Here is a 22,263-nt window from a genome sequence, read left to right on the forward strand (position 1 = left end):
TTTTGAATCCTTAGAAAATACTCCTATAAGACTCGTTGTTGAATTGATTCCATTAGGTAATGACAAACAAATATTATGTATATATGCTTCAATAATATTCACCTTAATTTGAAGTCCAACATAAACCATATAGTTTTTATGAAAATATTATAATTAATAACATTCATCAATCATCCCCTTCTAAAAAGGGTAACAACAAAACCACTAATTTTCAAATATCTAAGGCTCAGCTACCAAGAGATGTGGTGATTTCTTTCAAGACATCTCCAACTCCAAGGACAAAGACATCTCCAACTTTCAAGACAAAACGATGAAGCTAAATTTGGACGACCCTCAATCCACGGGAAGAATGCATATTAGGGAAATAATATTGACAATATATCACGTCAATTATATCTTTTACAAACAATATTATCTTGCTAGCTGCATAAAGCATTATTGATCCAAAATTGTTAATATTAAAAGTTCCCATCACTACTTTTTATCTGTTTAATTTCATCTTTTTTCCTTCTGTATAACATTGAACTGAATCACAAAGACGAAAAATACTTCCATACTAATTAAACCAAGTATACTATATACAACTAATATAAATCTTATACTACTAGTTACGCATTATTTTAACTTATCACATGGTGTGAGTTTTTCGTAAACTTATATTCCCAATATATTGGATAGTGGTCATCTATATACGAGAAAAGTTCATATTGTTACTCTCCATAATCATAATCCTTTATCAAATTGGAAAAAAAACGAGGAAAATTAATTAGGAGGCAAGTAAAAATTAGTTACGCTAAACGATTTTAATGATTGTTCCAAGTGGATTTGGTGAATGTGTTACCCTGCCCAACCACATTAAACTCTAGGTAGTTGCGCATAGGGACGGAGCCAGGTTTATATACTGAGAGGGACAAAAATATACATAGGCAAAATTCAAGGGTCTTAGATGGGGTAATTAATGAGAAATTAAAATTATACTAGTATATAGATTATATATATACATATATATATATATATATGTGAGAGAGAAAAATGGAGGAGGAGGGGTAGTGCAACTCGGTGATGATTGGCACGACGTTGGTGTTAGCAATGGGAGTGACTGTGTGTGGCTCTGAGATCCTTTAGAACAAGGGTTGCACATTTGAGGAGCACGAGGGGCAAATGCCCCTTCTCAACATCTTTTCTTTATATCATTTTGTTCTTTAATTAATAAAATTTTTCAATTTCTTTCACAGTATATGCTCCATCTCAAACTCTTAAAATTCCATTATATAGAGTATATTTTTGCACCTTCTGAATTGAATTCCTAACTCTGCTCCTGCTCTGGAATGAGAAACTTAAAGTGGGATGGCGAAAAATAATAGGATTTCAAAGATAATAATTCTAAAGAAAGAAATTTCAGCAAATAGTCATGAGAAAAATGAAATTGCAATTTCTCAACCAATACAACATTTGAAACTTTACCACAGTTTTTATATAGAGAAAAATTTTGTTAATTTTAAAAAATTCGCTAAACTTTATTGAAATTCAGTTTGTTGTCACCTTCAATTTGTCACCATCCATATCCATTATTTGAAATTTAAAAACGCAATGACTCGAAACAAGAAAATTCCACATAGTGTGAATGTGCTAAAATAAGCCGTGATACCATTCGAATGTTGTAGATAAAGTTGGGATTAGGCCACGAGCTCGCCACACGCCTCTGTCTATATGGATCTCTTCTCCCTCCCCACGTGTCTCCCTCCCATTGGCCCCTCCCCCTCCGTATCGAAATTCGCCACTTCTATTTAATCCAAGCCACTCAACATTCAAGAAACCACACACCCAAATCCCAAAATCATTTCTTTTTCATCGTTTTACGATTCCAATCACTCCCTGATTCTCATTTCGATTGTTTGCAGAGATGTTTCTTGAAGCAATTTCTGCCGTGTCTCTGCCTTCTTCTTCTGCTGCTAGTCTCGGAGCCTTGTCGAATTTGTCAAATGCGACTCCGAATTTGAGCTGGTTGTCTGGTTCGTCTTGCTTCCGAGGAGGCCTGGTTTTTGCGAAGAAGAGTGAGAATGGGTTCGTGGCGAGCGCCTCTTCGAACGACGCGGTGACTGTGCCGCTTGCTGGGGTGGTGTTTCATCCATTCGAGGAGGTTAAGAAAGAGGAGCTTGTTGTCCCTATTGCCCCTGATCTTTCCATTGCCAGACAGAAATTTTCTCAACAGTGTGAATCTGCCATTAATGAGCAGATCAAGTAAGCTCTCTCTCACTCTGTGTGTGTGTTGGGGGGTGTTGGATTCTGTTGTGATCGTCGACTGTTCATTAGTTTGATTAGAATCTGTTGTGATCGTCGACTGTTCATTAGTTTGATTAGAATCTGTTGTGATCGTCGACTGTTCATTAGTTTGGTTAGATACTGTTCATTAGTTTGATTAGATTTTGTTTCTGACTGTTCATTAGTTTGATTAGATTCTGTTGTGATCGTCTACTGTTAGATTCTAGATTATGTGTGATCATCTACTGTTCATTAGTTTGATTAGATTCTGTTCTAGGTTGATTAGATTCTATTGTGATCGTCGACTGTTCATTAGTTTGATTAGATTCTAGAGTCTGTTGTGACCGTCGACTGTTCATTAGTTTGATTAGATTCTAGATTTTGTTGTGGCCGTCGACTATTCGTTAGTTTGATTAGATTCTAGATTTTGTTGTGATCGTCGATTGTTCATTAGCCAAGTCCGTACGGATTTGTCATGCTTTCAGCCTCATGATTTATCAGTTTTCACAACCAAAAATGAAGGAAAAGGTGATGTGTGATTAATTACTTGGCTAAGAAAAATAAATATCTGAACATTTGAGTCTTTTATAAGATTTTTATATCTATGAATGAACAACTATTAGTTGCGATGCTATAGTTATTGATTTAACTACGTTTTGTGCAGCGTTGAGTACTGTGTTTCGTACGTTTACCACGCCCTGTATGCTTACTTCGACAGAGATAATGTCGCGCTAAGGGGCCTTGCTAAGTAAGTTTAGCAACACTCCGATGTTTCAGTATCGTTACCCTGGACTCTTCTTGCCTATTATTGCCTATTACGCGTGTTTATGATGTCGTCTTTATACAGATTTTTCAAGGAGGCGAGCATAGAAGAGAGAGAACATGCTGAAAAGCTAATGGAATATCAGGTAATCGCTTAACATCATCTTGAAACAATACAAGAAGCCAAGGATTGTTGTACATTAGCCTTCAGCTAATTTGGTGTGCTTTGTTTACGATTTGGGGTGCGTTTGTAGAATAAACGAGGAGGGAGAGTGAAGCTGTTCTCCTTACAGATGCCACCCACGGAGTTTGATCATGTTGAGAAGGGCGATGCACTACATGGTTCGTCTCTTCTCCATTCCCGCGCCTTGTGATTTTTGTGCCATGATTTTTCTCTTACAAATCTACTGCGTTGGTCTTGTCTCAGCCATGGAACTAGCATTGTCGTTGGAGAAGTTAACCAATGAGAAGCTTTTGAAACTTCATAGTGTATTGCTCTCTATCTTGAAACGAGCTTTGCTACACAATTTGTTCGTTAGTTTATGCTGAGTTTGAATTTACGAGTGAATGAGTCTGCATTTTTGGTTTCCTTCAACAGGTTGCTGATGCCAACAATGATCCGCAGCTAGCAGATTTTGTTGAGAGTGAATTTTTGGGAGAGCAGGTAAACTTGAATGATTCTTGGTGAAGATGAAAATAGCAAAAATGTACTACTTAGAAACGAAGTTTTTAAGGTTTTACGTTGCTGTCAACTTTTCGCAGGTTGAGGCTATCAAGAAGATCTCCGAATACATCTCACAGCTGAGGAGGGTTGGAAAGGGACACGGTACGAAATTTTTGAGCATCTTTTTCTTGCAATTCGCGTTGCTAAGTGTTCTTCGTTTGAACTTGCAATTGTGTTTTGGTGGTGCAGGAGTTTGGCACTTCGATCAGATGCTCCTTCAAGGAGAAGGCGCAGTGTGAGAGTCTGGTGTCGTTTCGAGCTAGATTAAGCTGTAAGGGAATGTCATTATAGTATCAGATTAGAATGGGGGTCTATGGTTGATTACCTTATTTGCTTGAGCATTGAGCTCTATTGTAAGAGTATATCATGAAGCAACAGCAGTTAAAGTTAAAAGCCTGTGCTATGTTTTGTTTTCAATAAGAGTTAGTTTGGAAGAATCTTCAATCTTCACATCTTTTGTATATTCAATTATGTGGCTGAATTTGTTTCATGTTACTAGAGGTTTTAATGGGGCACTACATCAGGTTTTCGATTAGTTCTAATCGTAGACTGATTAAGTCAATTAGTTAAAAATAAAACGTTTCCTAAAATTAGCTAAAAAACACTAATAACAGACATTCATTTAACTAAATATACAAACTAAAATATCAAGAAACCAAAATTTGATACTTTTCATAAATAAAATGGATCCGAAATTTAGAAATCCAACTTAAATAATTTAAACTATGTTTTTCAAGCCAACTCGATACGAATGTCTAAACCCCAGAAAAAAGCGCCGACCAACAAAATACAAGAGTTTACTAAAAACTATTCCAATAATCAAGAAGTTAAGTATCTCTCTAAGCTGTGGCAGCTTGGGCACTAATCCTCTTCTTGGCCTCCTCAATGATAGATAGCTTAATACCCTTACCCTTTGGTAGAGATACCCACGGCTTGCTACCTTTCCCAATGGTGTAGACATTGCCCAATCGAGTGGCAAACTCATGCCCAGTAGCATCCTGGATGTGGACGGTCTCAAAGCTTCCCTTATGTTTCTCACGGTTCTTGAGAATACCAACACGCCCTCTATTCCTACCGCCAGTCACCATAACAACATTACCTACATCAAACTTGATGAAATCAGTGATCTTGTTGCTCTCAAGGTCGAGTTTAATTGTGTCGTTGGCCTTGATGAGAGGGTCAGGGTAACGAATGGTCCTGCCATCATAAGTGTTGATGTAAGGAATGCCTTTCTTGCCAAACTGGACATTGCGGACTTTGCAAAGCTTGAACTGCAATTGCATGAAAAAGTTGTTCAAACAAGAATGACATCCTATGGTTTTTGATTATTTTTAGAGATACATAACCATTGCTCTATATATCAACGAAAGCACAAGAAAATATGCCTCAAGCACCATAAATATCAAACGAGAACAGTAGATATCAACTGCAAAGTAACATATTCAATTGAAAACAGACCTTTGCTTCCTCATCCCTGATAGAGTGGAGCCTGAAGCGTCCCTTGGTGTCATAAAGCAGTCGGAAGTTTTCATTGGTCTTGGGAATAGAGACAACATCTAAAAGTAGAAAATTTCAATATCAGATAAGAACAACGGACACGCAAAGTATTAAGCGCGTTGCATACCCATGAATCCAGTAGGGTAGGTCTTGTCCGTCCTTACTTTCCCATCAACAAGGATATGGCGTTGCATCAGAATGGCAATAACCTCACGATAGGTCAAAGCATACTTCAACCTGTTTCGCAGGATGAGAATCAAAGGCAAGCACTCCCTCGATTTGTGGGGACCGGATGATGGTTTGGGGGCCTGTTTACACATTTTCACCCAATGTCAAAACTAAAACTATATGCAAAACACATTCATGAAATGTAAGGATATACTACTTACAAAGGCACCACCCAGTTTATCCAACATCCAGTGCTTTGGGGCATTGAGCCTCTTCAAGTGTTTCTTCAATCCTCTAGCCTGTTTAGGACCAAAATAAAGGTTACATATTTCCAAATACTTCTAGGGATCAATTACTTAAATACATATTTCAGTAAAACAGCTAGCTAAATTACAATCATACTTCTCTAGATCTAATCAAGAGATGTGTTCATCCAATGTTTTCCAGTACTGGATAAGCAGAGATTCATTGCAGAAAATACAGCTATACATGCATCAAGCTCACATTTATTCAAATTAAACTTCCCAATACTGATAATTTTTCAGGAAAACTAATCGGAAAAGAAATCAGCCTCGGCTGGACGAAATCTCCTAAATTAAATATCTATGCGTACAACTAAAAGTTCGAAACTAAAAAGGTGAACAATTGATTGAAAAAACTGCAATACTAATTAAATGAAAACCTAGATTTGCGACACCAAACAAAGCTGCATAAGAGATCATTTAGGAAACGAGATTCAGAACTAAATCAGACGAAAATCCTTAATAATTAGCAATCATAAACATGAACAAACAGCGATAATGTATGATATCGGAAGCGCAGAATGGATCGAAATCAACAAACCATTTTGGAGGTGGTAGATGGAGAACGGGCGGCGCCTCTTCTGCTTCTGTCGCAACTGGAGAAACGTAAACCCTAACGGAGGAGTTATATGATTTACGGAAAGGGCAATGTTGGGATTTCATGTACTTTTGTTAGGTTAAGTTAAAAGGGATTCTCAATTGATCTAATATAGGCCCAACTAAATTTTGAACCCATTTATTAACGGGCCGAATATCATTTGCTCATCCACATTTTTGTGTTAGTTGATAGTAATTCTTTATGTATTAATAATAACAAGACGAAAATGAATATTGGAAATTTGATAAATAATGGATTTTCTCAATTTTTTCAGAAGTTGGTTGAAGTATAAATTAATACTCCATTCGTCCCTCTATAATAGAGGTGTTTCTTTTCTGCACAATATTTAAGAAATTGTGTTAAAAGAAAAAGGCAGAGAGATGAAGAGAGAATAAAGTAGGAGATAAGAAATAGGTTGCTTTTTACTAAAGAAAAAATGAAAAGAGATGACTTAATTACAATGGAACAATCCAAAAAAAAAATACGACTCAGTTGCATAGAGACGAAGGGAGTATAACGTAACAATCAAGCCAATCAGACAACATTTGTTTCGGTTATATTGATTGATTTTAGTTTCTTCTTTTCAAATTAAAAATTTCCAGGTAATAACATGATTCTAATGACAAAGTATGCCATAAAATTTAGTTACATCAACGTAAGCATATATTTATATACTTTTATTACATAATAAAAGTGCTGAGTGAAAAATGGATACGCCTTCAAATGTCACTTATTGATTTTTTTTTCGGTGATAAAATTCTTTAAAATTTGTGAATAGTAGTTGTTATCCCATATTAAACTGATGATATTTGTCTTATTTATACTTTTAGATAGTCCGTGTCTTTATGAGGTCTTTTAAGGAAGTGAGTGACTCATTTCTATATGGAATCAAAATAGGTCCACACGTGCAGGAGTTTGATGAAAACCCGATCATGTGTGAGTGACCTATTTTTACAATAGTTACCTTAATAATCCAATCTCAGTATTGCAACATCCACGAAACAGGTAGATTTAAATATGATGTCTTGTTACACCAATTGCATCAAAATAAATGTAAATAAATACGTCTTCGGTTAGTTCATTATTTCATTTATGTGTGTGGTGTGTGTATTTGTTGCATAATGCACGTTCCATCCATTACAGCTGGAGTGATTACTATAATCTATAGTAGTAGTTGGCAACAATTCAATTAGTGGAAGATTATTGATTTGTTCTCACCTAAGTTTGACTTTCTCAGCATGATCATGTTCCAAAAGTAGGACAATAGAAACAATTTTTTAATCTACAATATTCTTTAGTTAGTAGTATATCACCAATTATTGAATTTACGTAGCATACTTCAATTTCATGTCTGTAGCATTGTAGAAAGAAAGAAAGAAAGAGGAGTTAGTGAGAAATGGTGAACAAAATGGATGTAGGGATATCGAAAATCCGAAACAAATCACACTACTCTGTCGTCGCTCTCTTCCTCATATCTTTAGCCGTCACCGCCGCTCTTCTTCTGATCACCGGCGAAAACGGGAGCATTCCCCGTGAGGGGGAATCCCCGAAAGCCGGTCCTCCACCGCCATCACTGGCGGGGGAGATTAAGTACGAGGAGGGTGGTGATTATAATGAAACAGCGTCGAGCTGCGATTTGTTTTCAGGGAAATGGATTTACGACGAGACGGGGAATGCATCGTATAGCGACGGACGATGCTCTTTCATGATGGGGGACTATGCTTGTGAGAAGTTTGGTAGGAAGGATTTGAGATACCGGAATTGGAGATGGCAGCCTCATCGTTGCAATCTTCCGAGGTCAGCAATATATTTACTAGCGTCCCAATATATATCAAACATTTGTTTTGTAAGTTAATGAATAGACAGTAAAAGAAGAGAGAGGAAAAAGTAGATATGATGTTGTTTTCATTTTCGAAAACGTGTCATTTTTAATAGTACACTTGGAGTATTAATCTTTTTGGGGTGATAATCATAGGTTCAATGGTATGGCATTGTTGGAGAAAATACGCGGGAAAAGGCTTGTCTTTGTAGGAGATTCTTTAAATAGGAATCAATGGACATCGATGCTTTGCTTAATCGAGTCTTCACTCAATCAATCTTCGCTACAATCTGTTGTTAGAAGAGATAATTTGTTTATCGTTGAGGCTATAGTAAGTTCTCTTTAATCTCACTTTATAAATATTTGTGGACAAAAGTTACTTTATCAAAATTTAAGAAAAAGTTACGTATATTCTTGTATACAAAAATTACTTTATTAAAATTTAGTATTCCTATAATTAATGTTATTTTGTTATAAATGATTATTGCTAAAACTAAAATTTATGATTAAAAGTTATTTTGTTTAAAATGTGCGGTCTTAAAAGAAATGACAATTTATTGTGATTGAAAATGATTACTTAATTTTTGTGTTGTGCTTTCCCTCAAAGTAAGCATTTGTTTACCTAATCCACTGCTAAAAGTTTGCAAAAACAAAATTAATGACATATGGTTCATCCTTGTCGGATTGGGCCATGTTTGATAGAATAGAAAATATGATGTTAGATCATCTCTACTTGGAATTCATGTTTTAGACTTTGTTGGATTTATGGGTATCATATGAAGCTTATTGGTTATATTAGATGTCAATTTACAACATTAATAGAGCGTGTGCATGAGCTATCTTTCTTTATTCGACTGAAGTAGTAATTACTTTGTTGATTACTTGACCAAGGAATACAACACAACAATCGAGTTTTATTGGTCTCCACTACTGGTGGAGTCTAATTGTGACCATCCATTTGCACACAAAGTAAGTGATCGTGTGATTAGGATTGAGTCAATTGAAAAGCACGCCAGACACTGGAATCACGCCGACATACTTGTATTTGATTCGTACATGTGGTGGATTATGCCAAGCATGACTATCTTGTAAGTTATCTTTTTTTAGCTTAAATACACAAATAGTATATGAATTTATATCCAACTATTGCTCAAACCTCATTCATTATACTACCCTCGTTATATGTCCCACTTTTTCTTTTTTACTAACTCATTCGCATTTACATTTATTGTAATACTAATACTAATACTAATATATAAAGGTAGTATTTATATTTCACTACCATTTTCAACTCACTTTATTTCTTAAACTCAGTGTCGTCCGAGTCAAAAATAGGACACATATTGAGAGACAGGACAAAGGGAGAGGGAGTAATATTATTTTATTAGCAGCCCATTAAATTTGCGCTGCTTTCTTTTTTTTAACACTTATATTTTCATGAAACATTTTTCACCAACTAACTACTTATCTACCTAACATTTTATCAAAATTAAGCAATCCTCATTGTTGCAAACTATTTGTTGTTTGTCGAAATATGCGAGTAAATGACAAAAATTGTCAATAAACCATATTTGTGTTATACTATTATATAGTATAGGAGTATTATATTTTACCTAATTTAAATATAAACTCAGGTGGGGATCGTTTGAGAGCTCCGATGCAATCTACAAGAAAGTCCACATGCACCTGCGGTTGTATGAAATGGCTCTAAACACATGGTCAGATTGGTTAGAGCTCAACACTAATCGAAATAAAACAAAGTTATTCTTCATGAGTCTTTCTCCTACTCATACATTGTAAGTCATCTTAATTACATTCTATCCTACTTATGAACTTACTAAAAACATACTTCGTCTGTCCAAGAAAAATAGTCTTATTTTATCATTTTGGGATGTCAACAAAAATTACTCTTATTTCTTAAATTGGAATGTTTCTCTCCCTTACTTATCTTACTTTTTCTGACCTCTATCATTCTTTACCTAGTATTTTTTCTCTCTATCTCTCTTATTTTACCAATTTCTCATTAAAACTCGTGCCGTCCACAAATGAGACTATTTTTTTGTGGAGGAAGTAAAAAAAATGTTATCCCCTCCGTCTCACAATAAAAGTCACATTTTGCCAATTCGGTATATCCCACAATAAGAGTCACATTTCACTTTTATCATAAATGATAAGTAGGACACACATTCCATCAACTTATTCCACTCATATTTTATTATAAAAGTGGTATATATAAGTGGGGACCCATGGTCCACTAACTTATTCAATTCATTTTTATTTACATTTTCTAAAACTCGTGCCTACCAAATATAGCTCCTATTATGGGACGGAGGGAGTATGGTTGATCATGATGTGTCAAGATGATTTGAAATCATACATTCAGCATGTCCCAACCTCAAACATTTGATAAATCTATGAAAGAATCACCTATGGCATTTCCTACTCCATCTTCTACTACATATAAACAAATATGAGTCATGGACCCCACCATCACTTTATCATCTTTGTGTGTATGTAATAGGAGATGGAAAAAGACCTTTGTTACTAATTTAGTACACTAAAATTGCAGTGGTGAAAGATGGGATGTACAACAACATTGCTACAACGAAACTGAGCCAATTATGAAGGAAGGATATTGGGGAGTTATGGCAGACCGCAGGATGATGCATATAGTTGAATCAACCATAGAAAAGTTGGAGAAGAGAGGAGTGAGAGTGCAATACCTCAATATTACACATTTATCAGATTTCAGAAAAGATGCTCACCCCTCTATTTATAAGCAATTTTATGGATCTCTAAGTGAAACACAATTAGCTGACCCTAAAACCTATTCAGATTGTCTGCATTGGTGTTTACCTGGAGTACCAGATGTTTGGAATCAAATTCTTTATTCTTACATTATAAATTCATAATCAAATGTACTTAGAGCATTATTGCAAGAAAAAAATATTGAAGTACTATATTAATTTATATTCAAATCAAGTTTCTTTGCCTTAGCCGTCATCAAATGTACAACAACATGAGAGTTTTGGGGAATTTGTCAATTGTTTTCAATTTTGTAGTTGAGTTTCGCCATCTACAGTTTTGGAAAGGAAATGGTTGGTAGTTGAGTTTCACCATGTGCAGTTTTGGAAAGGAAATATGTTAGAATTCGATTAATATGAATTAGATTTTTTACATGACCATAGAAGAATACTAAATGCAAACCAGTAACTATCATACAAATATCATCAGAAGGACTAATACATCTAGGAATGGAATTCTATGAACAATTTTATTCATAGAATTCCATCCCTAGATGAGTTATCTAGCCTACCAATCATGCGCTAACATGTATATACCAATAGTGTCGTTCACATCCACGTGGAAACTCGAACTAGTGTTGTCTCCTTCCATCGCAACACCATCTCGTGATCTCTCACACCTTCGATCTTCACACTATATGGATTTTCCCCTCGGACCATCTCCTTAGCTTCGGTTAAGCTCTCCAACCTAAGCTTCCTTCCTTCCAATCGAGTTTCCTTCCGAAAATTGCAACTTCTCCTCATATCCTCCCAATCCCGGAGCCACGCGACCAGACACATCAAAGGCCCCAAAAACAGACTCTCCATGGCGGCCCTAGCCTCCGAAATATAAACCAGGTGACTCCTCTCAAGAGACTCAAACACGGCTTGGTAATGCCTATGCAGAAAATCAAAATATGAGGTATAACCACCACAACTCTCCATAGCTTCTCCATCTCCTAGCACCCCATAGCCTTCCACCATAGCCTTGGCTTCGTTGAGAAATCCTTCAACGCTCGCTCTAGGCAGTCTCCTCCCCATGTGTGGAAGCCCTACCATGCAGTTGAACACCACCCATTCCCTTGCATTCTCAATACCAATTTCTTCAACATACTTTTCTTCAACTTGGAGGTCAACACCACATTGTGTAGCTTGTGATAGAAGCATTTTCTTAGTGTTCTCAAATTTCCAAAAAGAACAAGTGCATTCCTCTTTAGTCCTTAGTGATGTGAGCCTCAGGGCCGTGCCTTTCCGGCCCAACGCCTCCATCAACGGGGGCCACTGAATCCCCTCTCCAATGTCAAAGTCCACAATCCTAACCACCCCTGCATCATCAGGGATGGAGTCAAGAATAGCTGCGTTGGCAGTGAAATGTGCCACCCTTCCATCCGGGAGGCTCTGATACATCACTCTGAACGCAGCTATTAGGTTCGTGGCTGCCTCATCCCTCATGTATTCCCCGTGCCCGAACAAGTTGTATGCAACGCGTTCCATTGTGCTCCCAACAGGGCTGCTCTTGTCGTTGATCGCTCCCACAACCACCTCGCCAAGCTCCTCCTCCCCTTTCTCCACGGCCTCCCCATACGCCCTCAAAAGATGGATCAAACTCATCCTCATTCATCCATTCACATATCCTTGAAATGCTCTCCAATCCTTCCATGTTTGGAATTCGTTGCACCTTTCTTTCGGTACATAATAGTACTCGTTTTCAACCACAGCTTCGCGGATGCATGAGTCTGAAGACATCACTGAGGAGTCTCCCGGTGAGGTGATGAATGAACACGAAAATTCCCAATTATCGACCACACAAAGATCCACTTCTTGATCACCATTTGCATCAAATGGTGAGCATGTGAAGTTGTAGTGATGCATTATTTTCTTGAATCACAGAGAGAAGGAGATATTTGAGGTATGGTAGTAGGCATTTATTTATACATAGATATATATAGAAATATATGTGTAGATATCAAGTAGGAGAAAGATGGCGACACAAAAAATAAAATAAATTTTGAGGAGAGACTAAGGTAAAGTTCCCGGTGAAGTCTTGAATTATTCTTGGATGTTTACTTTTAATATTAATTTTTCTTTTTTATTACTTTCAAGTTTATTCCCTTCCATTAAACTATCAACTTTTTATAAATGGCTAGATTAGCAGTTCATAATACAGTTAAATCACATGCAGACATGAAAATGATCAGAAATGCCTACCATTATTATATCTTTTGTAATTAGTAGTCAATCAGATAAGACAGGATTAGAGCAATTTATTCTGGTTTTATGTTGCTTACAAATAGTTTCGGAAATTTTATACTAATAGGGAATTATGTAACGAAAAATGTGAAGGTTAATTTCCAATAAATTACACGATTTTAATCCATTTTTGTAATTTCAGAACCACAGTTGGATTGTTTCTGTAACGATTTCACTTTTTAATTAACCACTACTGAAACATACTATTTTTTAGGCAATTAATTAATATAGGAGTATTGAATAATTGAAAGATGTGATGTGGTGCTTTTAGTGATTATTACTTGGAAATTTAATCTGAGTAAAATATATAGATGGACTACAATTTTATTCGTTCTTATCAATAGCCCTCCAATTAATATGCTAATCTCTCGGAATTTAAAAATTAAAACGATGATTTTTGTGATGAGCTGTCGCCTCTTTTACAAGGTTGTGATTTACGTGTATTTATTAATTTAGGATATTGATTTATGCATATATATTAAAAAGAATTTAGATCATACGTGAACCATATAGTGAAACTAATCAGTACATCTATATCAGACTTTCGCAATGTATTCTCGTTGACAAGAAACGACAGATATTAATTCCTTTTCTTCATTATATTAACTGCTAAATTGGAACTAATCGGAACTTGAATATTTAAGAATCCTGATTTATTGGTCACTCGTTATACTCCTCTTCAATATTCCGGCACATAATAGTTATAATTTTTATTAATTTTACATTGATGTATCAAACAAATTCTGACATTGATTGCAACTGGATATAAAGGGTGTTTATTAATTTTCACATAATTCAGCTATCGATTTGTTGTCCCATTCTTAAGCTACTATGCAAAATGTCACTCTATAAGATAAGATATGAAATACAGCCTTTAATTTGTCGTTGGTTTTAGTTTACTTTGTTGGATAAATGAATTTGCATATTGTTCTGTTTCTTGATTCATTAATTCAACCTCCATTATCTACAATTTTTCGATCTTCATTTATATTTGCAAGTGATGCTGATCGATCGTCTTAGTGTGTTTAATCCCAACGTAAAAATATTACCCCCTTTCTCCTAACCAAAATATCTCATTTATTTTGGAACAAGTATTAAGTAGGAATTGATTAAGGAATATAATGTGAATTTCATTATATTTCATATCAATTGATAAATAGTACTTATACACATTGGCGGACACAGGTAGAGCTGGGGAGGGGCTTCAGCACATGCCAACAAATTTTTTTCCTTTATTTTCTACTGTTAAATTTTTTGAAAATTTCAATATACAATCTTCAGCCCTTCCTAAATCAATGCGATTAAAGACTAAATTATTGGAGATTAAATGATGGAAGGGGCTGAAATGAATTTCTGCTTGAAAAATATGCAGAGGCAAATGAAGAAATAAAATTAGCTGTCATGGTTTTTTTGGAGAAGAAAATGACCCAACTCCCAAGAAATAAATAGTACAATACGTAATAAAAAATTTAAAAGTTCAATTTTCAAAGAGTGTATGTCTAATTGACTTTTCAACTTTTAACTCAATTTTTCTTTTTTTTTGTTCTTTCCAGTTCAATTATGCAAATATTTATGTTTTAACAAATTTTATGTATTATATATTAAGCATGAAAATATAAAAGAAATTATGGTGGATTGAATGTTAGAATTTTGTTTTTTAAGTTTAATATGTTTGGGTTAGAGTTAATTTGATGTGTTCAGGTTGGATAATTTGAAGTTTGCCGCAAGTGGAGTAATATTTACTATTCCTTCCGTCCCACAAAAGTTGTCACACTTATAGGACGACACGAGATTTTAGGAGTTTTGTTTTGTGTGTTAAGTAGAGAGAGAAATTATATAATATTTATATTAATGTGAGAGAAATTTTTTTCCAAAAATTGAAATGTGACATCTTTAGTGGGACAAACTAAAAGGGAAAGTGAGACATCTTTTATGAGACGGAGGTAGTATCTTTTACAACGTTATTGTAAGACAATTTTGATTTAATTAATTGAAATTTTAATATTTTGTCTACTATATTTTTTCAAATGTATGTTACTAAAAAATCATTCCCCCCATTCGTGATTTGTTATTTTATGTATCTTACTTTAACTCTTGGGATTGAAAAAAATTGTTAAAAAAAGTTAGTGAAAAAATTTAATAAAATTTAAGTCATATTTTTATATATTAATTTTAATAAAATGTAATAAGGGTCGTTAGTGGAATCGGAGTCCAATTATTAAATAAAATAAAAGAGGGTAAATGATATAGTTTTCCTTACATGAACGAATACGTAACATGAAACAATTATTTGAAGATGGAAGAAGTATATAATGCAGCCCCTGCCATAATATTTTTCTGCGTCCGCCACTGCTTATACATACATATGTATGGAGTCTATGGACATGTATATACTGTTGGTTTCTTTCAATGAAAATAAAAAAATAAAACAAACCCAACATTCCAAAAAACTGGCTTTTCAATGGAATTGCATTAATTTTCAACGACAATTAAAAACCTTCATTAATAAGACAACACACTCACAAGTCACAACACACATACGTGTTGGGCTCCATATTTCTCTACTATTACGCGTGTCAGTCGAAGAATAAGATGAAGTCGTAGTTTTCATGAAATAGAATAAATATTAAACATTAAGGCTTATGATTGAAGACATGTTTAAATTAATGTCCATGAAATTGAGACTGAAAGTGATCATTAAAATAAATCTCTTTTTGTGACAACTACAAAATGCAGCCTCAAAAATAGCAACACATGATAAATATATAAATACTCCGTCCCTCCGTCTATGAAATGTTGTCCAGTTTTATCATTTTGGTCTGTGAAAAGTTGTCCATTTTATTTTTATTCTATTTTTGGTAAATGGTCTCCACTTTCAACTAACTTTTTACACTCACAATCTATTATAAAACAACATATAAATGTTGGACTCTTATTCCACTAACTTTTTCAACTCATTTTTCTTCACATTTCTTAAAATCTGTGTCGAATCAAACTTAGACAATATTTCATGAACGGAGGGAGTAAGACCTAGGCAGCTAAAATACAATTCTAGTAATGTCGTAATGCATTTTAAATAGGGTTTAATTAGTTATACATAATTTAATTTTGAAAAAAGTAATATTAATTCAAAGAAATTTTGGATGAAGAAATAAAATTGAAGAGCTTATTTTTTGGGGGATTGGAGGGAAATGGGATTTACCATTTTTACAATTATAGGAAGCAGGGTCGTAATTTTGGAGAAATAAAAAACAATGATATCGATAATCGATCGATATCTATTGTAACAATAAATAGTAAGGCATACATAGTGCCGTGGACAATAATCAACCCGACGTAAATAAATAGTAAGGGCATCCATAGTGCGGTGGACGATAGTCCGCCTGATGCATCGGGCAGACTATTGTCCGCCACTATAGCCATGCGGACGATGGCACATCCATAGTCAGCACCATAGACTTCGTCCGCGGACGATAGGGCTTCGATCACGCTATTGTCCGCCACTATAGCCATGCGGACGATGGCACATCCATAGTCAGCGCCATAGACTTCGTCCGCGGACGATAGGGCTTCGATCACGCATCGTCCGCGGTATCGTCTGCCCCACTGCGGGTCACGCGGATGATACCGCGGACGATGCAAAGTGTTTTCCTTTTTTTAATTTTTCAAAATTTATTATATATATACACTCCAACTTCACTCTTCCATTCACTCCACTTTTCCATTCTCACTCTTCCATATATACCGGAGGACGTTGTTGGACACGCACCACGCCCTCATGCAGGGCGAGGACCCAGGCAAAGCCGAATACCTCAAGTGGATGATCGATGATCTGCGCCGCAAGCTGGGAATGGAGGATTAGTAATGTTGGATTTAGTGAACTTGTTTTTTATTTTTAACTCCTGTAAAAAAAATTAATTAGTAATATAGGATTTGCCTTTAATCATAGTGTTTTTTTATAATTTTGCCTGACATATTTGAAAACATAAAAAATTAATTAACAAAATAGTAGTGAAAGCTATAGGACGAACTTTAGGGCGTTCCACTGTAGGTGGAAGGGTAGGAGAATAGAATGTTGATGTAGCGGAGCATAGGGCGCTCTAGAGGACGTCCCATTGTAGATGCTCTAAAATATTTTATAATGTTTGTTTTACACGGAAAAAAAGAAAGAAAGAGAAATATCGAAGCAAAGAAGGTCAATCATCTAATCTTCAATATTTCCTAATATAATATGTCGGAATAAACCCCACCATATCCGTTGAAATCTTTCCTGGAATATATTTGCCGACTCTATAATACAGAATATAAATGAAAATGAAGGTAATAATTTATTATCTCTAAATTAATCATACTTATGTACGGTTACAAATTGCGAAGAAATTAGATGCCTAAATTGGGATTTGCTGGCAATTCTCGAGTCCCCCCTCTCACCCCAATTTTAACCCTTATTCTTGATCCTCAAACATAATTCCTTCAAGTCCTACTGAGGTTCAAACTTAATGAAAAAACAATGAAAATACTTATCTAACAGATCCAAGTTTAACTATTCACCAAACTATGATCAAACACAAATTACTTAACTCCTCTCTCTATTAACAGTTACAACTTTTATCTTTTAGAGTCTAGGATGCTTCATCAAACAAATATTTATATTTCCAGAAAAAAAAAAAGACTTTTAAGGCTCAGATATATGACTAGTTTAGGGAAGTATGCGTCATTGTTCATAGGAATTTTATGTTAAAAGATTTTCTCATTTGCTGAATTGCAATTGGCTGTTTTTGATTGAAAATCAAATTGCAGTTTCTCATATGCGCAGAATTATTAATCTGCTACACAAGAAGTTCAATCAATTCAGCAGTATAAAATAAATCATCAAAATAAGCAACAACAATATGGCAAAAACCATAAATTTTATTATCATCAAGAAGAATGACAGGCCACAGAAACATGATAAGCAACGTTGTTCATAATTAGATGAAAAGAATTTCATCATCCACATTTTTAACGACTAGGACTTGTTCCAAACAAAGCTATGAAGCAGACCTGCTGCTGAGAAACAAAGCTTAGCCGCAGACGGAAAAGGCTCGCCCGATCATCCCCTGAGTCCACATTGCCGTTTCTTTTAACTGATCATCACCAGACACAAGGCACTCTCCTAGCAATTCAGTGCAGAAAGCACTATCTTTGATCATCACCTTCAAGTTTGAACCCAGTGCATCAGCCAGGTCACCAAGAACAGCCACTGCTGCCTTAGTAACACTCTCATCTCTGAATTACACAGAACAAACACATCAGATTCTACGAAACAATATTCTGAAACGAATACAAAACCATTTGTTGAGTATTATTATACCTCTGCTGGTCTTTTGCAACCAGTTCTATGAACTGCAGAAGATGAGGAGCATGAGGCAGCATCAGCTCAGCTTTGCCATTCTTGAATCCCTGAAGAATGCCTGAATAAGCCTCGAAAATACTGCGCCTGAGCTGGTTGCCATAGTCGACCATATCCTCATCATTGGTGTCAATCCGAGCACAGAGTTCTGAGGCTCCTTGCATCATTGGCACCGCATAGGTAACGTATTTTTCAAAGTGTTCGCCAATTGCAAGAGCAATGTCTCCGAAGCAGGAGAATATGGGAGGTTTAACCGACCGGTCAAGTTCACTGCTGGAAAGATCCTTGAGAAGATGCGCCATGATCCCATCACAATATGGCAAGATTTTGCCATCCAATGCACGGCATATGTCACCAACAACCCCGACCGAAATGGCACAAACTTGATATTCCTCAAAGTTCTGCAAACCCATCTCTAAAACCTTGTTGAATTCTTGCATGTACTTTTCAAAATCTGGCCCAGTTGCATATGCCAGTGCCCCAATGGCAAGCATAGCTTCTTCATGTACAGTAGAGCTACGGCAAGCAAACACGTTGAGGAAAAGCACCATGATTTGGTCAGCTGCTTGAAGTATTACGGGTTTAGTGTCATCAGCACTGCTTAGTTTTTGAATGATGACCTGAAGTACACCACAAAGAGAGGCTTGCAAGTCCCCTTGCTTTTCCCTGTCATCAGATGACACAATTTGTAGATTGATAGTCTGTTCCAACTTTGACATGATAGCAGGGAGAAGTCTGTAGATTATCTGGGATGTTTCGGGAAGATTTGAGCACCTAACAACCTGGTTCAGGGCTTCATATGCCGAAGACCTAAGCTTAGAGTCACTGCTATCTGTACGTTCAGCTGTGGCAATCAAGGTGCTAAAGATATCAGTAAGAAAAGGAGTCATCAGCGAAGAGGTCGGCCCAGCATCCTCGTATCCTAGAGCAAGAAAATAAATAGCTCCACAAACCTTCTCTGCGACATGTGGAGCATCTTTCAAACCCTCCAACAAAACAACCAAGATTTTTTGGAAGTTAGCAGGAGTAACAACAGACAAACCAGATGCTGGCAGGTGCATCAGCTCAAATATACGACTAAGAGTCCATGCAGTTGTGTCTTTAACGTGACTGTTTTGATCTTTCATTGCATTGAGCATGAAATCAAGACCAGCATTCACCAAAGGTGACAACTTCTCGATGCTAGGGCCATCAAGAATAGATCCAAACGCAAATGTGGCTGCTTCCCTAGACCGCCAGTCACTCATTGAAATGTTAGCCTCTACAAAAGGCATTACAAGTGGGACAACTAAATCCCCAACAACCTTAGCAACAAGACCAAGACAGGTGCCACCAGCCATGGCCAGATTCCATATCCCATCTTCTTGGTCTTGGTCTTCATCCTGTTTGAGCAGAGTTTCTAGCAGCATAGGAACTAATGTCGATAGTGCCTTCTGAATAAACTGAGAGTGTGGAGGATTAGAATTTCCACTCTCAGGCAGCTCATTATCTTGAATATCCAATTCTTCATCACAAATAGAGCTCCAGAACTCTAATGCTTGAAGGGCAACAGCTTCCTCATCTGCTTTGACCGCATTTGATGTTAGCTCAAAGATCTTCTGCATATAAGGTTCAAGGATCTCATAATATGTTGATGCAATCGAAACAAGACATTCAAAAGCAGCCTTTCTGATCTCTATCTCATTTGCCAATGCAGCATCACATATCACTTTCATTATATAGTTTCTCTCCATCTCATTACCAAAGTTCGTCCGTGCAAAATCGAGGGCATTATACAATGCTCTAGTTGCTGCCAGCCGAACATCAGAGTTTTGTTCAGAGACATTCATTCCTTGAATAACAGCTGTTAGAACAGCATTTACTTCCTCTTGCACAAGATCTTCATCAGAAATCTCCTCACATATGTAACCAAGTGCCTCCAAGGTTGCTTGCTTCAGCAATACAGGTGTATCTGGTTGAGTCATATTGGAAAGCAACAATCCAACAACCTCTGGCCATTCCTTTTTTGGCACTTCGATTGAAGCTATCTTAGCAACCACTTGGGCAGCAGTATGACTAGCCTCCCTAACAGATGATCCCAAAGTCTTCAAAAGAGAGTTTTTGATCTGGGACTTGAAGGAAATGTCAATTGCCACCCACTGTTGAACGAGGTTGCCTTTGGTTGCTGCTTCTTTAGCATCCAAGGAGTTCTTGAGTACAATACCAGCTAGTCTTCGGGATTCAGTTGGCTTTCCATCGCTAGAGAGTTCAACCGATAAAGACAGCAGAAAACCAGGTAAATTCTGTTCACGGAACTGACCAAGAGTGGTCTCCGCCTCATTTCGTATTTTTGCATCCGGAGATTGAGCAGCCAATAGATATTGGGTAATCTCTAACGCCATTTTTCTGCACAAATAAGCACTGAAGGTTAAGGAAAATAAATCACAATGTTCACATAAATAAGAGCGAAACCATGAAAGCTCTGAAATAAATAAAAACTGGACACGAACTGCAATTGACTGCACACTCGTTCACATAGAGAAGGTAATGCAACAAAACTGAAAAATATGTATCACATATGAAGGTTATACAATCAAACTCGACAGAGTAAATAGATCGACTCAAAGAGAGATCAATGCAAAGAGTCAAACTGCAAACAACTTCAAAAGGTTTCATATAAAAGCAAAGGTGAAATCCGAGTCATACTGAATCCTGACCTAATTTTAAATTCTAGCACACCGATAAGCAAATCCATCAAATATCTTATAGACTAACCTAAAGCTCGATTGATTTCATTCTCAATAAACATAACATATGGAGTAAAATAATTTGTACATTAACTGAAAAAATGACCGAGGTCTATTCAACAATCACACGAAAACAGAAATAGACAAAAACCGAAGCCAGATACTAAATGCGTAGATACGCAGAAAATTAAACCAAATCAACTCCACATATCAACAGATCTGAATTGAATAAACACGAAATGAGCGGACAATACCTCAATCAAACAGCAAATTGAATATCACTTCGATTGTAGATCAAACAGCTAGACTGATTCTTTTCACGATTCTTCGATAGAAATGTCAGATCAGATTATCTCCTCTAGGTATTGATTACAGTAATTCTATAACTACTGCAAATCAGATTTTGCAAGCAAAGCTTTGGGGTTTGAAAAATGAAATGCGTGTAGAGAGAGAGGGAGAGAAATTCGAATAGAGAGAAGAAGCGGGACGGGAAGTTTGAGGAATAAAATGAAAAAATAAATAGACGGTTAACGGCACAAAATCTGCCCGAGCTGCCCGAGACACCGACACGTCAAAACCCTAAATTTTGATCACAGCTTTTTCCTTTAAAAACATTTGGGCCGAGTCCAAAATGTAATGCATTGTGGGCCATATTCTTTACCATAAGCTTTCATTTGATAATAATGGTGTTTCCTAATTAATTATGTGGTCATATAAACTGTACTTTATCATCAACTAGATTCACACCCGTGCGATGCACAGTCTAATTTATTTTATTAATTTTAATTTTAAATTATTTAATAAAAAAAATTAAATAAGTTTTGAAATAAAGTAATATGAACACGCATGTTAATTACAACACTGTTAGATCTCTATTATAAATAAAGTTATCATATATAAACAAATATATATTTTATTTTAATAATTATAATTAAATTATGTTAACAAAGTTAACACACACTCTGAACATATTTAGTTCA

The 22,263-nt window shown here is 36.0% G+C and overlaps 5 protein-coding genes across 5 annotated transcripts; 2 read left to right on the forward strand and 3 right to left on the reverse strand.

The window, feature by feature from the left end:
• Positions 1-1,804: 1,804 nt before the first annotated feature.
• On the forward strand, positions 1,805-4,185 carry LOC121763703 (ferritin-3, chloroplastic-like). Its single transcript, XM_042159765.1, has 8 exons — positions 1,805-2,241; positions 2,927-3,010; positions 3,110-3,170; positions 3,279-3,366; positions 3,452-3,513; positions 3,623-3,688; positions 3,787-3,850; positions 3,938-4,185. Exons 1-8 carry the CDS (start codon positions 1,904-1,906, stop codon positions 3,985-3,987), a joined length of 813 nt encoding a protein of 270 aa, XP_042015699.1. The 5' UTR covers positions 1,805-1,903; the 3' UTR covers positions 3,988-4,185.
• A 208-nt stretch (positions 4,186-4,393) lies between these two features.
• LOC121763713 (40S ribosomal protein S4-1-like) lies at positions 4,394-6,377 on the reverse strand. The gene is made up of 5 exons (XM_042159776.1): positions 6,257-6,377; positions 5,635-5,712; positions 5,373-5,553; positions 5,207-5,304; positions 4,394-5,019 (listed from the first exon to the last, which is right to left on the reverse strand). The coding sequence occupies exons 1-5, from the start codon at positions 6,257-6,259 to the stop codon at positions 4,588-4,590; spliced, it is 792 nt and encodes a 263-aa protein (XP_042015710.1). The 5' UTR covers positions 6,260-6,377; the 3' UTR covers positions 4,394-4,587.
• A 1,257-nt stretch (positions 6,378-7,634) lies between these two features.
• On the forward strand, positions 7,635-11,102 carry LOC121768654 (protein trichome birefringence-like 34). Its single transcript, XM_042165185.1, has 5 exons — positions 7,635-8,110; positions 8,289-8,463; positions 9,024-9,220; positions 9,767-9,928; positions 10,702-11,102. The coding sequence occupies exons 1-5, from the start codon at positions 7,710-7,712 to the stop codon at positions 11,042-11,044; spliced, it is 1,278 nt and encodes a 425-aa protein (XP_042021119.1). The 5' UTR covers positions 7,635-7,709; the 3' UTR covers positions 11,045-11,102.
• Positions 11,103-11,267: 165 nt separating this feature from the next.
• On the reverse strand, positions 11,268-12,809 carry LOC121771365 (protein NODULATION SIGNALING PATHWAY 2-like). Its single transcript, XM_042168155.1, has 2 exons — positions 11,444-12,809; positions 11,268-11,384 (listed from the first exon to the last, which is right to left on the reverse strand). The coding sequence occupies exon 1, from the start codon at positions 12,530-12,532 to the stop codon at positions 11,486-11,488; it is 1,047 nt and encodes a 348-aa protein (XP_042024089.1). The 5' UTR covers positions 12,533-12,809; the 3' UTR covers positions 11,268-11,384; positions 11,444-11,485.
• A 5,234-nt stretch (positions 12,810-18,043) lies between these two features.
• On the reverse strand, positions 18,044-21,780 carry LOC121792091 (importin subunit beta-1-like). Its single transcript, XM_042189891.1, has 3 exons — positions 21,538-21,780; positions 18,519-20,942; positions 18,044-18,433 (listed from the first exon to the last, which is right to left on the reverse strand). The coding sequence occupies exons 2-3, from the start codon at positions 20,936-20,938 to the stop codon at positions 18,229-18,231; spliced, it is 2,625 nt and encodes an 874-aa protein (XP_042045825.1). The 5' UTR covers positions 20,939-20,942; positions 21,538-21,780; the 3' UTR covers positions 18,044-18,228.
• Positions 21,781-22,263: the final 483 nt, after the last annotated feature.

The sequence above is a fragment of the Salvia splendens genome, chromosome 2 (genome assembly GCF_004379255.2).
Source record: "Salvia splendens isolate huo1 chromosome 2, SspV2, whole genome shotgun sequence".
Lineage (NCBI taxonomy): Eukaryota > Viridiplantae > Streptophyta > Magnoliopsida > Lamiales > Lamiaceae > Salvia > Salvia splendens.

Excerpts from the sequence above, each read along its gene's own strand:
- LOC121763713 (XM_042159776.1), bottom strand. Across the intron at positions 5,305-5,372 it reads CTACCCTACTGGATTCATGG|ATGTTGTCTCTATTCCCAAG; the intron begins GTATGCAACGCG and ends TTCTACTTTTAG. Across the intron at positions 5,020-5,206 it reads TCAGGGATGAGGAAGCAAAG|TTCAAGCTTTGCAAAGTCCG; the intron begins GTCTGTTTTCAA and ends ATGCAATTGCAG.
- LOC121792091 (XM_042189891.1), bottom strand. The coding sequence starts at position 20,938 with ATGGCGTTAGAGATTACCCAATATCTATTGGCTGCTCAATCTCCGGAT. Across the intron at positions 18,434-18,518 it reads GTTGCAAAAGACCAGCAGAG|AGATGAGAGTGTTACTAAGG; the intron begins GTATAATAATAC and ends TGTGTAATTCAG.
- LOC121763703 (XM_042159765.1), top strand. The coding sequence starts at position 1,904 with ATGTTTCTTGAAGCAATTTCTGCCGTGTCTCTGCCTTCTTCTTCTGCT. Across the intron at positions 3,367-3,451 it reads GAAGGGCGATGCACTACATG|CCATGGAACTAGCATTGTCG; the intron begins GTTCGTCTCTTC and ends GTCTTGTCTCAG. Across the intron at positions 3,514-3,622 it reads AGCTTTTGAAACTTCATAGT|GTTGCTGATGCCAACAATGA; the intron begins GTATTGCTCTCT and ends TTCCTTCAACAG.
- LOC121771365 (XM_042168155.1), bottom strand. The coding sequence starts at position 12,532 with ATGAGGATGAGTTTGATCCATCTTTTGAGGGCGTATGGGGAGGCCGTG.
- LOC121768654 (XM_042165185.1), top strand. The coding sequence starts at position 7,710 with ATGGTGAACAAAATGGATGTAGGGATATCGAAAATCCGAAACAAATCA. Across the intron at positions 9,221-9,766 it reads ATGCCAAGCATGACTATCTT|GTGGGGATCGTTTGAGAGCT; the intron begins GTAAGTTATCTT and ends ATATAAACTCAG. Across the intron at positions 9,929-10,701 it reads CTTTCTCCTACTCATACATT|TGGTGAAAGATGGGATGTAC; the intron begins GTAAGTCATCTT and ends CTAAAATTGCAG.